General features: G+C 47.2%; 1 protein-coding gene across 3 annotated transcripts in view; it reads right to left on the bottom strand.

Annotated features, from left to right (window-relative positions):
* Nucleotides 1-2,291: 2,291 nt before the first annotated feature.
* The window catches only part of LOC140428850 (tyrosine-protein kinase Lyn-like), an 84,286-nt gene continuing 68,918 nt past the window's right edge, over nt 2,292-17,659 (bottom strand). For all 3 annotated transcript variants that reach the window (XM_072515503.1, XM_072515502.1, XM_072515504.1), the window contains 2 exons: nt 11,283-11,414; nt 2,292-2,654 (listed from right to left, as the gene is read on the bottom strand). In XM_072515503.1, the coding sequence (XP_072371604.1) occupies nt 2,488-2,654; nt 11,283-11,414 (299 nt within the window). In that variant the 3' untranslated portion in view covers nt 2,292-2,487. The remainder of the gene's footprint in view (nt 2,655-11,282; nt 11,415-17,659) is intronic.

Genomic DNA, 17,659 nt, shown 5'->3' with positions numbered 1-17,659 from the left:
ATTGACTGTGTTATTTCACTGTAACAATATGGTGCTTGCACTTGTATATAGACGTAAATTACTTTGTTAATATACTAGAATCGTAGAATCCCTGCAGTGCAGAAGTGGGCCATATGGCCCATTGAGTCTGCACCAACCCTTTGAAAGAGCCCCCATCCTAGGCCCATTCCCCTGCCCTATCCCAATAACCCCACCTAGGGGCAATTTAGCACGCCCAATCCATCTACCTGCACCTCTTTGGACTGTGGGAGGAAGCAGGAGCATCCGGGGGAAACACACGCAGACACGGGGAGAACGTGCAAACGGACCACTCACCTGCTTTTCTTCAAATATCATCTGGAATCCTTTATGTTCACCTGAATGGACAGGTGGGCCTCTGTTTAACACCTCGATGGTCAATGCCTGCACATATTGGTGCAATGCTAAACTGGTATCCTTTGTGCCTCTTCTATGCAGGGAGAACACATACCCTTGTTGGCCTAATCGGGCCAACAGCACATAGAGGGGCCACAAGGTTTCTGTGCGGACTTGTAGCCATCTAAGGTGGCCACCTGCAAAGGTCCATGGAAATTATGGCCAACCCAGGACTCAGACAGATACACAGCCTATGTGTATCTAAAACACAGGTAACCAGACCTGATCGAAACCCCGGCTCGTTTGCATTTTAATGGCCCATTTTCCCAGGACAATAGAACTCCAATCAAGCAACCGGTACAGCCACAGACTGATCGGCGCCACTTCCCTGACTCAGAAAGCGCAACTGCCAAGGTCAATGACCGTTAAGGACCCGCCCAGCCACCAAGGCACCCGCCCCTTCATTGGCTGAAATCGAAGAGAGTGATCAGAGCCCTGTCGAACTATTGGGTCCAAGGTTAAGGACCGCCCCAAAGAGCGCAAAATCCCAGAGGGATAAAAGAGAGCGCAGCCATGTGTTCTGTCTCTCTTGGATCCGGTCTGTGCCAAACCAATTGTAGCAGGAACAGCCAGCTAAGTTCAAGACCAACGATCGCTACCTGACGGATGAGCCCAGCAGAGACACAGCCACTTTCTTCGAACCAGCCAAGTGAAATCCAGATAAAGGCCTTATCCATTTGCACAGTGCAGGTCGCCCTGAAGTTAAGTACAGGTTATTGCAGCTGATAGGTGTAGTTTAACTCATAGATATTGTGTTTGCATGTTGAGATAACCCTTGTGTATGTAAATAAACCATCTTTTGAACTAACTAACTAGTTGTGTGGTCATTTGATCGATATAAGGGAAAGGCTTGTGGTTCACCGAGATAAATAAATAGAGCAACAGACTGGATGTTGTGGTGGGGCTCTACAGTGTATTTTCCTGACAATGTTCTGCACCCAACCTGGGACTGCACCCTGCTATACTGGGTGAGATCTACTGGCCGTGTTGCATCCGAAAGACAGCGCAGTGCAGCACTCTTCCAGGGTCTACCCGGCTCGCGAGATCTAACGCAATCTCGCGAGACGTTGCAATGTGAATCCTGCCCATTGTGGATAGGGTCACTTTTTAAATCAAATCTGCAATATTAGAGTGAAACAGCTAATCGCCTCTCCTTCGAGAGCTCGGATGAGCACCATTCAGTGCTGGTCTCCACAAAAGGGGACCAGATGGAACTGCACTTGTGGGGGGCTCCCAGGGGATTTGAGGCCCCCAGGTGCATGCCCTCTGGGCGGGGTGGCACCATGGCACAGCTGGTGCCACCTGGGCACTGCGAGGCTGGCAGTGCCACCTGGGTACCAACCTGGCACTACCAAGGTGCTCAGGTGGCACTGCTGGCATTTTACCCGTGCTGCGGATCGAGGCCCACGGGTACCCTGTGCGAGAGGTTGTGGATGGGCCCGAAGACCCCATTATAGATGAGTTGGGGCTTGCAGGGGTATGTGTTCGGGGGTCGCGTCGGGGGATCGAAATATTGGGACGCCATTTTAAAATGTTCCAGTGAGCTGAGCGCCTCAGTGTAAGAAACGGGACTAAGTGTGGCCTCGACCACGCATTCCCCAATCTACCCAAATGGCCATTTGATGGCATGGTGATTCTCGGTGCTCACAGAGCTAGTCGTGCGTGTAACGGGACTCTGTTCCCATCGTAACTGTGTGTAGCAACTGTGGAACTGCAAAGAGAGACAGAGCAAACAACTTCAAGAGAGCAAGGGTGATAAAGCAGAGAGGTGAAGTGTTTTAAAATGATAATTCGTCTTGCCCCTCTTCAGTTAGAAACTCAGGTCTGGAGGATACCGTGGATTTAGAAACATTCTCAACAATCTTTCCTATTTGCAGATTAGAAATTATTTTTATTAAGACATTGGCTCTGATTTGTTTATCTTCCAGTTATTCTTCATTTCAGATCATTCATTGTGGTTTGACTCAGCAAACAAGGTCAGTCCTGCAAACAACGACATTTATGTCCATCAAATGACTCAGGCACATGGTGGAGAGAGCAAGAACTGGAGATGTTAAAGCCACAACGAGAGGATCAGAGATTTTCCAGCAGGTCCCTCAGCCGTTTAAACGATGGCCGATTCCAGGGGTTCTCATCCCAGCACATTGACATAACCCGATACAACTCCTTTGAGCACCCCACCGGACATTGCATGCGAAGCCCATTCTCCAAGAAGTCAAGAGTTTGTGCAAAGGTTAGACCTGAAAAAAAAGGAGATATCATTAAACGTCGGTAGCCAGAAGACACCTCATTAGGGACTCCTGTTCGTCTTTGAATGGACACATCACATGAAAGCGAGAGGTACTGGACTAGTGGACTAGCAATCCAGTGAATGAGTTGAAACCCCAATAACAACTTGCATTTATATAGCACCTTTAACATAGGAATCCATCCCAAGGAGCAATTAGCAAACAGAATTTGAAGAGGGCAGTTTCGAATTTTTAAAGAAAGTTCCGGAACCAAACGTGAGGGGCTGGTTTAGCACACTGGCCTAAATCGCTGGCTTTTAAGGCAGGCCAACAGCACGGTTCAATTCCCGTACCAGCCTCCCCGAACAGGCGGCGGAATGTGGCGACTAGGGAATTTTAGGTAACTTCATTTGAAGCCTACTTGTGACAATAAGCAATTTTCATTTCATTTCATTTTTCAATGTGACCGCGAGGCTGTCCGATTCTCACAAAATCTAGCTGGTTCCCAAATGTCCCTCAGGGAAGGAAACCCACATCCTTGCCTTGTCCAAGCTTTAATGAGAACAGGTTCAGATGAAATGTCATTGACCTGGAACTTTAACTCTTGTCACAGATCTACTGATTGTTGCTATCATTTCTGGTTTAGAAATTAGCATAATGTTCCTGTCTTTCCACTCGATAAAGTCAAGGATCCCAAATGCCCTTTCTTCAGCATTCTCAACTTGTCCTGTCACCTTCAATTTGTGTGTGTAAACCCTCAGGCCTCTCTGTTCCTGCACTCCCTTTAAAATTCGGTCATTTAGTTCATATTGCCTGTACTCATTCTCCCTACAAAAATGTAGAACTTCCCCCATGTTACGTTTTTCATCTCCCAGTTCTCTGCCCACTTCACCTGTCTGTCCAACTCCTCCAGAAGCCTGTTACTAGCCTCATTGTTCACTGCATTTCTGAGTTCCAAGCCACCTGTAAACTTCAAAATTGTGCTCTCGGTACCCAAGTCCAAGACACTAATGAATATCAACAAGAGCAGTGGTCCTAATATCAACCCTGGGGTACACCACTGTATACGTCCCTCCAGTCTGAAAAACAATCATTCACCATAAATCTCTGCCTTCTTTTTCTCATTTATTTCTTGGCCAAATGGCCACCAGCGATGGCCTCCTCCATAGCATGCTGGGAGAATTGGCCAAGTTTAAGGACAAGCAGGCTGAAGCTCAAATAAACACTGATGAATAAACTGCAGCCCAGACTCTCCAATACACAGGAAAAGGGCCATCCCCGAGACAATAGGACTAGCATGTCAATCACACTTGTTTACCAGACACAACGGCACCTAAGCTCCATATTTGGAAGGGTTCTACCTGCCCCCCAAACACCTGCAGGCAACCCAACGAGTGCCCACCTCAAAATCGATGTGCAGCCCCTGATTGGACTTGATTGATCAGAGTGATCGAGCCCTGATCAAATGATTGGCAATGACCCAAGGCCGCCCAAAAAGGGCACGAAATCCAAGCAGGTTAAAAGGTGCTGCACCACCTTGGAATCTCTCTCTGTACAGCAGCAATGAAACAACGATGACCTTCACCGGCCAACACGAGGAGGACCATCACCCTCCCAACAGGAGGAGGACCAGAGCGAGGAACAGACCAGGCCAAGGACTGGACACTGAGGATTCAGCACACAGATAAAGGCCAATATCTGTCTAGTACTTGCTAGTCACTCTGAAGTTAAGTCAAGGTCTTGTATGAACTTGTAGTACTCTGTAGTGTAACTGATGTTGATAGTGTGATTGTGTAATTATAACATTGTATGAATGCGAACAAAGACTGTTTGATTTAAGCAAGTAGACTTACAGTCATTTGTCCACCGTATACGTATTAGGACACACTGTGGTAGCAACAATTTGTTCAGGGGATGTGGGGTTGGACCAACATTTATTATCCTTCCCTAATTGCCCTTGAGAAGGTGATGGTGAGCATTGCTGTTGAGATTTAAACTCATTCTGTGGATTACTAGTCCAGTAATATGTTCATTACCATGCTGGATCTCCCCTTTCATGCAAACGACATTACCATTCAAAGACAAATAAAGGATTCGTAACAAGATGGTTTCTGCCAACTCCATTGTCCCTGAACCAATTTTCTATCTATCATGCCACTGATCCTTTAATCCCATGGGCATTAATTTTGCCAACAAATCTATGATGTATTTTGTCAAATGCCTTTTGCAAAGAAATATGCACAATTGTCACACTACTCTCACAAATCATCTCTATTCAGCAAAAAACCCGATCAAAATCTGACTTTCAATAGGCAATCCACACTTTCCCACGTGCCAATTTATTTTGCCCCAGATTAATGGCCAATTGTTGTAAAAATCCTCTGGTTCACGAACGTCCTTTAGGGAGGGAAATAGAAACATAGAAAACATAGGTGCAGGAGCAGGCCATTCGGCCCTTTGGGCCTGCGCCACCATTCAATATGATCATGGCTGATTCTGCAAATTCAGTATCCCACTCCCACATTCTCTCTATACCCCTTGAGTACTTGGAAGTGTATGATAAAATAGGACTGAGTCAGCACGGCTTCGTCGAGGGGAGATCATGTCTGACAAATCTGTTAGAGTTCTTTGAGGAAGTAATAAGGAAGTTAGGCAAAGGAGAACCAGTGGACGTGATTTATTTAGATTTCCAGAAGGCCTTTGACAAGGTGCCGCATAGTTTCATAGAATTTACAGTGCAGAAGGAGGCCATTCGGCCCATCGAGTCTGCACCGGCTCTTGGAAAGAGCACCCTACCCAAGGTCAACACCTCCACCCCATCCCCATAACCCAGTAACCCCACCCAACACTAAGGGCAATTTAGCATGGCCAATCCACCTAACCTGCACATCTTTGGACTGTGGGAGGAAACCGGAGCACCCGGAGGAAACCCACGCACACACGGGGAGGATGTGCAGACTCCACACAGACAGTGACCCAAGCCGGAATCGAACCTGGGACCCTCGAGCTGCGAAGCAATTGTGCTATCCACAATGCTACCGTGCTGCCCAGACTGGCAGACTATTAAATACGTTAGGAGCCCATGGTGTTAAGGGTAAGATCCTGGCATGGATAGAGGATTGGCTGACTGGCAGAAGGCAGAGAGTGGGGATAAAGGGCTCTTTTTCAGGATGGCAGCCGGTGACTAGTGGTGTGCCTCAGGGGTCGGTGCTGGGACCACAACTTTTCACAATATACATTAATGATCTGGAAGCAGGAACTGAAGGCGCTGTTGCTAAGTTTGCAGATGATACAAAGATCTGTAGAGGGGCACGTGTTATTGAGGAAGCAGGCGGGCTCCAGAAGGACTTGGACAGGCTAGGAGAGTGGGCAATGAAGTGGCAAATGAAATACAATGTGGAAAAGTGTGAGATTATGCACTTTGGAAGGGGAAATGGAGGCATAGACTATTTTCTAAATGTGGAAATGCTTAGGAAATCAGAAGCACAAAGGGACTTGGGAGTCCTTGTTCCCGATTCTCTTAAGGTTACCGTGCAGGTTCAGTTGGCAGTTAGGAAGGCAAATGCAATGTTAGCATTCATGTCGAGAGGGCTAGAATACAAGAGCAGGGATGCACTCCTGAGGCTGTAAAAGGCTCTGGTCAGACCCCATTTGGAGTATGGTGAGCAGTTTTGGGCCCCGTATCTAAGGAAGGATGTGCTAGCCTTGGAAAGGGCCCAGAGGAGGTTCACAAGAATGATCCCTGGAATGAAGAGCTTGTCGTATGAGGAATGATTGAAGACTCTGAGTCTGTACTCGTTGGAGTTTAGAAGGATGAGGGGGGATCTTATTGAAACTTACAGGATACTGCGAGGCCTAGATAGAGTGGACGTGGAGAGGATGTTTCCACTAGTAGGAAAAACTAGAAACAGAGGGCACAATCTCAGGCTAAAGGGACGATCCATTAAAACAGAGATGAGGAGGAATTTCTTCAGCCAGAGGGTGGTGAATCTGTGGAACTCTTTGCCGCAGAAGGCTGTGGAGGCCAAATCACTGAGTATCTTTAAGACAGAGATGGATAGGTTCTTGATTAATAAGGGGATCGGGGGTTATGGGTAAAAGGCAGGAGAATGGGGATGAGAAAAATATCAGCCATGATTGAATGGCGGAGCAGACCCGATGGGCCGAGTGGCCTATTTCTGCTCCTATGTCTTATGGTCTTGATCCCTTTAGCCGCAAGGACCACGTCCAGCTCCCTCTTGAATATATCCAACAGACCGGCCCCAGCAGCTTTCTGTGGGAGAGAATTCCACAACTTCACAACTCTCTGAGAGAAGAAGTTCTTCCTCATCTCAGTCCTGAATGGCTGACCCCTTATTCTCAGGCTGTGACCCCTAGTTCTGGACGTCCCCAACATCGGGAACATTCTTCCCGCATCCAGCCTGTCCAGTCCCATCAGGATTTTATATATTTCTATGAGATCATCTCTCATTCTTCTAAACTCCAGTGAGTACAAGCCCAGTCGATCCAGTCTTTCTTCATATGTCAGTCCTGCCATCCCGGGAATCAGTCTGGGGAACCTTCGCTGGACACCCTCAATAGCAAGAACGTCCTTCCTCAAACTAGGAGATCAAAACTGCCACAATACTCAAGACATGGCCTTACCCAGGCCCTGTATAACTGCAGCAAGACATCCCTACTCCTATACTCAATGCCTCTCGCTATGAAGGCCAGCGTGCCATTAGTTTTCCTCACCGCCTGCTGTACCTGCACACCAACCTTCAGCGACTGTTCCACCATCACACCCAGGTCTCGTTGCACTTCCCCTTTTCTTAAACTGCCACCATTCAGATAATAATCTGCCTTCCTGTTTTTTGCCACCAAAGTGGATAACCTAACATTTACCCACATTATATTGCATTTGCCAAGTATTTGCCCACTCAGCCAGTCTGTCCAAGTCACCCTGCAGCCTCTCTGCATCCTGCTCACAGCACACACTGCCACCCAGCTTAGTGTCGTCTGCAAATTTGGAGATATTGCAATTCCTTCATCCAAATCATTCATGTATATTGTGAACAGCTGGGGTCCCAGCACTGAACCCCGTGGTATCCCACTAGTCACTGCCTGCCACTCTGAAAAGGACCCCTTTATTCCCAATCTCTGCTTCCTGTCTGCCAACCAGTTCTCTATCCATGACAATGCATTACCCTGAAGTGGGAAATAGTTCAAAAGGGCACTTGGCACAGAAGATGGCTGCCTGACACACAAGATGGGGACACAGAGAATAAAGCAGACATAACTGATGCCTGGAGTCCCGCGGGGTGCCAGTAGGACAGATAGGAACAGATCCAGGACAAAGGAAGCCAGACAGGAAGATTAAGAAATACATAAATGCGGGACACCACTTGAATAAAGCTGACTTCAGCCAAGGTGTACTCAATGATATGCTAATACAAATGTCTTGGGCCATTTCCTAAAACAAAGGGACAATCGATACTACCTTCCTGCTGCTGCCTGTAACCTGCTAAACCTCTGACTGTGGCCATGTGTAAATGGCAAAATGCTTACAAATAGCGATGTACAATCTATAAAATGTTTAAAGATAACAAGGTGATAATTGTTTTATATCTGGGCTCATTGTGAACCCAAAGTATAAAATTAATGACTGCCATTCAAACCGGGAGAAAGGCTGGCTACCGTACCGCGGGGTACGTACGCTTCCTCCCGAAGCTTCGTGTAACAATAAAACTGCATTTATCTGATCACAGCAAGTCTGACTCTTGAAGTAGTTGATTTTTCCCACAACACCCCCAATACCATGAGCTTTAATTTTGCTCACTAATCGCTTGTGTGAGACCTTGTCAAAAGCCTTTTGAAAGTCCAGATATGCAACATCCACTGGTTCACCCTTGTCCACTCTACTGGTCACATCCTCAAAAAATTCCAGAAGATTTGTCAAGCATGATTTCCCTTTAGAGAATCCATGCTACTTGGATCCATCCTGTCCCCGCTTTCCAAATGCTCAGTTATTTCATCCTTAATAATTGACTCCAGCATTTTTCCCACCACCGATCTATAATTCTCTGTTTTCTTTCTCTCTCCTTTTTTAGATTCATTAGCTACCCTCCAATCCATTGGAACTCTTCCAGAGTCTATAGAATGCTGGAAAATGATCACCAATGCGTCCACTATTTCTAGGGCCACTTCCTTAAGTCCTCTGGGTCATCAGGCCCTGGGGACTTATCGGGTTTTAATCCCATCAATTTCCCCAATATATTTCCTGATTAATAAAGATTTCCTTCAGTTCCTCCTTCACGCTAGACCCTCTGTCTACTCGTATTTCCGGAAGGTTATTTGTGGTCCTCCTTGGTGAAGACAGATCCAAAGTATTTGTTCAGTTGGTCTGCCGTCTCTTTGTTGCCCATTATGAAATCACCTGCTTCTAACTGTAAGGGACCAACATTTGTCTTCACCAGTCTTTTTCTCTTCACATATCTATAGAAGCTTTTGCAGTCAGTTTTTGTGTTTTCTGCAAGCTTACCCCAGTATTCTATTTTCCCATCCGAATTAAACACTTTGTCCTCCTCTGCTGAATTTTAAATTGCTCCCAGTCCTCAGGCTTGCTGCTCTTTCTGGCCAATTTATTTGCCTCCTCTTTGACTTTAACACTATCCCTGATTTCCCTGTTAGCCATGGCTGACCCACCTTCCCCGTCTTACTCTTGCGCCAGACATGGATGTACAATTATTGAAGTTCATCCATGTGCTCTTTAAATGTCAGCCATTGCCTATACACCGTCAACCCTTAAGTATCATTAGGCAGCTTATCCTACCCAATGCACATCTCATACCATCAAAGTTAGCTTTCTTTAAGTTGAGGACCCCAGTCTCAGATTTAACTGTGTTACTCTCCATCTTAATGAAGAATTCTATCATATTATGGTCACTCTTCCCTAAAGGATTTCACACCACAACTTTGCTAATTAATCCTCTCTCATTGCACAATACCCAGTCTAGGATGGCCTGCTCTCTAGTTGGTTCCTCGACATATTGCTGGTGAAAACCATCCGTTAGACATTCCAGAAAATCCTCCGCCATGGCATTGCTACCAGTTTGATTAGCCCAATCAATATGCAGATTGAAGTCTCCCATAAAGCTGTACCGTTACTGCACACATCTCTAATTTCCTGTTTGATGCCATCCCCAACCTCACAACTACTGTTTGGTGGTCTGTACACAACTCCCACTAACATTTTTTGTCCTTTGGTGTTCTGCAGCTCCACCCATACAGATTCCTCATCATCCAGGTTAATGTCCTTTCTTACGATTGCGTTAATCTCCTCTTTAACCAGCAACGCTACCCCACCTCTCTTTCCTTTCCTTCTACCTTTCCTGAATATTGAATATCTCTGGATGTTGAGTTCCCATCCTTGGTCACCCTGGAGCCAGGTCTCCGTGATCCCAATTACATCATATTCGTTAGTGATTGTCAGTGCAGTTAATTCATCAACCTTATTACAAATGCTCCTCGCATTGAGACACAGAGTCTTGTTTTTTAAACATTTATTGCCCTTTTAGAATTATGATGTAATGTGACCCTATTTGATTTTTGACTTTGGTTTCTCTGCCTTTCACTTTTACCCTTTACTGTCTTTTGTTTCTGTCCCCACTTTACTTCCCTCTGACCTCCTGCATCTGATCCCATCCCCCTTCCATATTAGTTTAAACCTTCCCCAACAGCGCTGCTAAACAACCCCCCTAGGACATTGGTTCCAGTCCTGCTCAGGTGCACACCGTCCGGTTTGTACTGGTCCCACCTCCCCCAGAACCGGTTCCAATGTCCCAGAAATTTGACTCCCTCCCTCTTGCACTGTCCCTCAAGCCACGCATTCATCTTAGCCATCCTGCCATTCCTACTCTGACTAGCACACTCTGCCATCCTTACCCGGTCTGGCCTACATGTGACTCCAGACCATCACCAATGTGGTTGACTCTTAACGGCCCTCTGAAGTGGATGAGAAAACCACTCAGTTCAAGAGATGGGTAACAAATGGGCAACAAATACTGGCCTTGCCAGCGAACCCACATCTGGTTAAGTAACCAAGAAGAAAGCTGTCTCTAAGATGCTCCCTCAACGGCCTATGTAACGTTCCTGAGGTGCGGTGTCCATATCTGAGCAGAGTTACTCCAGGTGGAGTCTAACCAATGCTTTCAATATAACTTCTACCCCTTTGTATTTCAGCTCCAGAACCGAGGATCTTCCTGCTGTGTGCTATTCAGTCACTCTAACCTGCTATTCCCCCCTAGTCTCTGATAATATTAGTTATCTGGTTCTAGAGCTCAGGATTCCGTGACCGCACACCATTCAGTTCCCAAAGTTTAACTAAATCGTTCAATTTTATACAATGAATTGATAAATTTGTTGCAAGTTAACATTCAAGTTGCATCACCTGGGCTTGTCTGAACCTCGTGGTCAATCTTTGGAGAGGGTCAGTAGCTATAGTTTTATCCAGCTCCCAAATCAGTGCGGAGTGCAGCCTGAAGGCCCAGATTGCAGCAATGCTGCTTGAAGATGAAGTTGGATATTGTCAGACTGTATGTAGAAATGAAGCATCTTTCCCATTGTAGATAATTGGATCCCTGAGGTAGAGGTGACACATACCTGGGTACGGTGACTGCCCGTAAGTCACCAGCTCCATCAGGAAAATCCCAAAGGACCAGACATCAGATTTTGTCGTGTGTGCTTCCTCCTTGAAGACTTCAGGCGCAGACCATTTTACTGCAACTTTTTCATCTAGAAGCACAGGACATTGAAAGATATGGGGTTAATTGGATAGTTCTTTCAAAGATCTGGACCAGTTACAATGGGCCAAATGTTGCAGGATTCTATGATTTTAGAAATGGCCCTCCTGACAATATAGCCAGTGGACGCGACTGAGATAGACAGGTGGGTAGATTTTGAGGTGTCCCAATTGGTGGAAATCCAATGTTGCACCCCTAAAGCGGAGGGCAATAACCTATCACCCTGTTGCCTTGACAATATCTCCTCTCTGTCCCATCTCATCCCACTCCTCTCCTCCCCTGGACCAATATAAAATGCAAAGTGAGGGTCATATGAAAAGAAGAGAGAACTTGCATTTCGATATCCCCTTTACAACCAATGAAGTACTTCTGACGTGTCTTCTTCTTTTAAGGCAATTTATTGGGATTGAGGATAATTTGTTTCCACCCCATCTATTGGGTTCTGAAAAAGCTGATAAGTCCAATGTGCAATCTGCCGACATGGCTACAAGTAGGGCAGGTGGTGCTTTAAGGTGGTTATACTGAACTATAAATACTGTGGCTACAAGAGCAGGTCAGAAGTTGGGAATCCTGCGGCAAGTAACTCACTTCCTGAATCCCCAAAGGCTTTCCACCATCTACAAGGCACAAGTCAGGAGTGTGATGGAATACTCTCCACTTGTCTGGATGACTGCAGCTCCAACAACACTCAAGAAGCTCGACACCATCCAGGACAAAGCAGTTTGATTGGCACTCCATTCACCACCTCCGACATACACACCCTCCACCGACAACGGACAGTGGCAGCCCAGTGTACCATCTACAAGACTCAGAGCAGCAATTCACCAAGACTCTCCTTCAACAGCACCTTACAAATCCATGACCACTACCGTCTGGAAGGACAAGGTCATCAGATACTTGGGAGCCCCACCACATGGGAGTTCCCCTCCAAGCCACTCACCATCCTGACTTGGAGATATATCGCCGTTCCTTCACTGTTGCTGGGTCAAAATTGTGGAACTCCCTCCCTAACAGCGCTGTGGGTGTACCTACACCAGAGGAGTGCAACTGTTCAAGAGGCAGCTCATCTCCACGTTCTCAAGGGCAATGCGTGATGGGCAACAAATGCTGGTCTAGCCAGCGAAGTCCACATCCCATGAAAATATTTTTTAAAACATTGACATCCTAAGAGGACAGATGTGGCCTCAGTTTAGCATCTCATTCAAAAAGCTGTTCTGACAGAGCAGCACTCTTTCAGTACAGCACTGGGAGTGTCAGACTAGATTTTTATGGAGTGGGATTTGAACCTACAAGTTTCTGACTCTGAGAGAGTGTGTTACCCACTGAGCTTAGCTCAGGTGGCTGGACAGCTGGTTTGTGATGCAGCGTGGGTTCAATTTCCGTACTGGTCAAGGTTATTTAAGAAGGCCCCGCCTTCTCCACCTTGCCCCTCGCTTGAGGTGTGGTGACCCTCAGGTTAAATCACCGCCAGTCAGCTCTCCCCCTCAAAGGGTCATCTGGGACGATGGTGACTACTTTACTCACTGAGCAATGGGTGAGGATTAATGTGTGATCTCCAGGGACTGGATGGAAGAAGGATATATGACTGCTCTTCTGAAGTGTCTCCTTCCTCTCAGGCAACTTCTTGGGATTGAGGATAACTTGTTCCCCCTCCAGTTCATTAAATTCCGAAAAGGCTGATTGATACAGGAAGATATTTCTGCTGATCTCTGTACAAGTGGATTTTTCAGCAGGGTGAATGGGCAATTAGGAATAGGAAGCCTGGATAATTTATGTTCCTCTACTCAGTCCAAGGATAGAGTGGCTAAATCAACCTTTCTATCAAATCCCTGGATGAAATCAGTGATTGGGTTAGTTTTCTGACGGTGGCTGGGGACTTTTCTTTGTTCAGCCGTGTTGTGGGATTTGGCGCCCATCTTGGGTGGGCATGCAATCGGCTCTCCTAGAGAGGCTGCTGGACTGCCCCACAGGGTGGGAATGGCTGGCCCTGGTACGGGAGGGGGTAGATGACCCTCCATCCGGCTGGTCACATGAACGTGAGGGGGTTGAGAGGCCTGGAAAAGAGATCCAGGGTGTTTCTCTTATCAAAAAGTTGCTATCATTGATCCCCGATTTGGACCTGCACCAACTAATCCTGGGAGGGGACATTAACTGTGTATTGGACTCTCGATTGGATAGGTCGAGGCCTAAGGCTGTGAGGCCTTTGGGAGTGGCAACGGTCCTTTTGGCCTTTGTGGATCAGATGGGGGGAGCAGACACGTGGAGATATTTACACCCAGATGGGAAGGAGTTTTCCTTCTTCTCTCAGGCATATCAGATATATTCTAGATTCGATTTATTTGTGGTTGCTAGGTCCCTGCTGGTGGGGGTGGTGTCATGGGAGTGTCCCTTTAAGAAATGTTTTGTCTTATCAAATGGCTTCAGCGATGTCATTGTGTGGGTGGAGCTGGGCTGTGGCTCTGAGTTTTACTTTCGTTTTTGAGCTGGGAGCTGTTGTGTGGCTCAATTGGAAGCTGGATTCAGACAGATAAGTTTTGTCTTGTCTCTCTCTCTCTCTCTCCGCATGTTAAAAGGTGCTTCCAGATCACTTGATAATTTAAAAGTGATAACTGTTTCCTGGAAGGAATTTAAACCTACTGTTTCGGTAAAAGGGCTTTCTGGTTTATAGGACCTTGTTATTAAATTGGAACAGCTTAAGGGGGAATTTATTAAAGGTTATACATAGAGTACTGTAGCTGTGTGGGGTATTTATGTTTGTAGTTGATAAAAATGCGTACTGCCTGTGTTTATAAAATGTTAACTGAATTCGTAGACTAAACCTTGTTTTGATTAAAAGTCTTACGGCCTGTGTTGACTAACAGCTGAAAGGCAGGCCCTTGTGCTCATCGTAACCAAAATCAATAAACAGTTGTAGGTCAGGTGAACTCCATGATCTATTTTGGAGTTTTCTAAACCCTGGCCATAATAGTGGGGTAATCGCCGATAGTGATCGCTGGTCACGCTCCGCATTTTGTGGATGTGGTGGTGTGGTCAGGTCCTGCTCAGTGACCTCCCCAGTGGAGGTTGGAGATGTCGCCGTTGGCGGATAAGGGATTCTGAGAGAGGATTTCCTCCACCATTCAGGAGTATCTGGGGTGTAACAGAAGTGAGGAGATTTCACTTTCCACATTGTGGGAGGCTCTGAAGGTGGTTATTACAAGGCACATAAGGAGAGGATTGAGAGGGAGGAGAGGCAGAAGTTGGTGGATGGCATCCTGGAGGTGGATCACCAATATTCAGTTAGTCAAACACCGGAGCTACTGGCAAGTAGGAAGAAATTACAGTTGGAGTCTAGGCTGCTTTCGATGGACTCGGAAGTGCGCCAGCTACAACGTTCGAGGGGGCTTTTTATGAGCATGGCGAGAAGGCAGGTCGCCTGTTGGCGCACCAGCTGAGGTGTCAGGCGGTTTCATGGGAAATAGTGCAGGTATAGGACTTGGGTGGCAGGTTGTCTCTGGTCCAGCCAAGGTTAATGAGGCCTTTGAGGTTTTTTTATCAAAACCTTCACAAGTCGGAGCCCCCAAAGGACAGGCTGTCTATGGTGGAGTTCTTGGATGGTTTGTCTATCCCGATGGTGGAGTAGGAGAGACAGGAGGAACTGGAGTCCCCGCTGACCTTAGAGGAGGTGATGAAATACGTGGGTCTAATGCAGTCGGGTAAGGGACCAGGACCAGATGGATTCCTGATTGAATTTTACAAGACGTTTGCGGGGCAGCTGGCCCCATTGCTGTTAGAAATGTTTCAGGATTCGATGTCCCAGGGGGTGTTGCCAGCCACATTGACCCAGGTGTCGATTTTCTGGATCTTAAAGAAGGATAATGATCCAGCAGAGTGTGGGTTGTAATGCTCATTTTGTTACTGAATGCAGTTGCGAAGATCTTGTCTTTACGCTTGGAGCCCTGCCTCCCAGGGGTTATATCGGCAGAACAAATGGGGTTTATGGGGAGGTAGTTATCAGCCAATGTTCAGAGACGGCTTTAATGTTGTTTTGACCTGGGACGTCCAGTGGCGGCCATGGAGTGAGTGGTCACTCATTTGGTGGCTTCTGCTCGAAATGGAATTGCTAGGTCCTTTCACCCGATATAGGGGGCATTTGCTGGTGTAAAGTGCATTAACAGGGAGATACAGGAATTCTCCTCTGGTGGGGCCGGTTTATGGTTCATCAAATGAGGAGTGTTACGAGCAAGGGACGGCAGTCTGGCCGGGAGAACTTTCGCAGTGCGACAGAGGAAAGAATGGCGGAGGGCTGTGGGGCATCATTGTCTGCCCAGAGGTCTACCGAGCAATTGGTGAATTTCTGAATGCTATGTTATAGCAGCAGAGACAAGAGGCCTTGGAGGACCTGGCTAAGGTGACAGAGCCGATCAGGGCGGCTATTGAGAGAGTGGAGCAAAGGCTGGAGGTGCAGAGTTTAGTGCTCCAGAAGGTGGAGGGGTTGGTGGTGGATCATGAGGTCCGGGTTGCCATGTTGAGGCAGAGATGATGCTCATGGCGGAGGGCCAGATACAGCAGAGGGAGAAGGTGGAGGACCTGGAGAATCGTTCCAGGAGGCAGAATCTTAGAATTGTGGGTCTGCCTGAAGAGATTGAAGGAACGCAGGCCATAAAGTACGTGACGAAGATGTTTGAGAAGCTGGTGGGGGAGGGTGTCTTTGATGGTCCTCCTGAGGTGGATGAATGAATGAATGAAATGAAAATGAAATGAAATGAATAAAATTGCTTATTGTCACAAGTAGGCTTCAAATGAAGTTACTGTGAAAAGCCCCTAGTCGCCACATTCCGGCGCCTGTTCGGGGAGGCTGGTACGGGATGGAGCGCACCAGGGGTTGAAGAGGTGGTCAAAGGCGGGGGAGCAGCTGAGGGCGATGGTGATGCAGTTGCATCATATTCTCGATAAGGTTGGTGAAGATGAGGGAGTGTACCTGGGAAGGAAACGTGGTGCGTATCTAGCAGGACTTGGGTGCAGAGTTGGCCAAGCGCCAGACTGGGTTCAACAGGGCCAAGGGGGTCCTCTACAAGAAAGGATTGAAGTTCGGGGTGCGGTACCCTGCTCGCCTGTGGGTCATGTACCAGAATTAGGAATTTATTGCAATACACCGGAGGAGGCGAATAATCTCATGAGGGACCATGGACGTGTGAGGACACTGAACTCTGGAGTTGTCAGTATGGGGAATGTGGGTGTGCATGCCAGGCGGATTTACTATGTGTGGGTGTAGGTTGGGCAAGTGTTCTTTTTTACAGTTCGGCTTGGGGTAAAAGTTAAAAAAGGTGGGTGAAGGTGCCGGGTGGCAGCGGGTTTAGTGGGGGGAGATGGGTGGGGGGGGGTCAGGATGTTTAGGCTGTTTGTTGTTTCCGTGTTTGGTTTTTGCTTTGTTTCTTCTTTGTTCTGTATATATTTGAAAATGCCTCCGAAAAAATGTTTTTCAAAAAAAAAAAGTAGTTCTGACCCCCTCTCCAGCCACTGAGCCGGAGGTGATTATTTCATTGAATGTGGAAAAGGTGTTGGGTAGGGTGGAGTGGGGGTGTTTATTTGAGATCCTTGGGAGGTTTGGCAATGGGCCTAAATTTATAGCTCGGTTCCAGCTCCTGTATAGGGCCTCACCGTGAGCGTTCAGACGAATGGTTTGAGTTTCCACCTGAAGAGAGGCACGAGACATGAGTGCCCACTCTCCCCGCGACTGAGCCATAACATTGAGGTCATCCATAGTGGAGGGGGATAGAGAGGGTGGGGGGGGGGGGGGGGGGAGCATTGAATGCGGCCGATTTGTTGCTGTTTGTGACAGGCACGCTCGCCAGGGCAGACGAGACAATGAAGCTGCTCGGGAGGTTTGCCTCCTTCCCGGGGTATAACTTGAACTTCGTTAAAAGTGACTGCTTTCCGGTGAATCTCCCGGAGAGTTTGTCCTTTGGCCAGGTCCAGCTTCCATTATCTGTGAATCTGAGTGGACTACGATTGGGCCTCGCTCCGTAAACTAAATTTCGGGGAACTGGTCAATGCGATGAAGGCGGATCTGAAAAAGTGGGGAAACCTGACCTTGGCAGGTAGGGTTCAGTAAAGATGAACATCCTCCCCTAGTGCCGTTCAGTCTTCCTTCCTAAATTATTCTTTGTGAAAGTTAGCAAAATGATATCTTCTTTTATTTGGGCGGATAAGACCACACGGATTCGCAGGGTGTTTTTGCAAAGGGATAGACAGTCT

The sequence above is a fragment of the Scyliorhinus torazame genome, chromosome 8 (assembly GCF_047496885.1).
Source record: "Scyliorhinus torazame isolate Kashiwa2021f chromosome 8, sScyTor2.1, whole genome shotgun sequence".
Lineage (NCBI taxonomy): Eukaryota > Metazoa > Chordata > Chondrichthyes > Carcharhiniformes > Scyliorhinidae > Scyliorhinus > Scyliorhinus torazame.
Note: the sequence above shows the minus strand (reverse complement) of the source record. Positions and strands in the feature narration are given on the sequence as shown.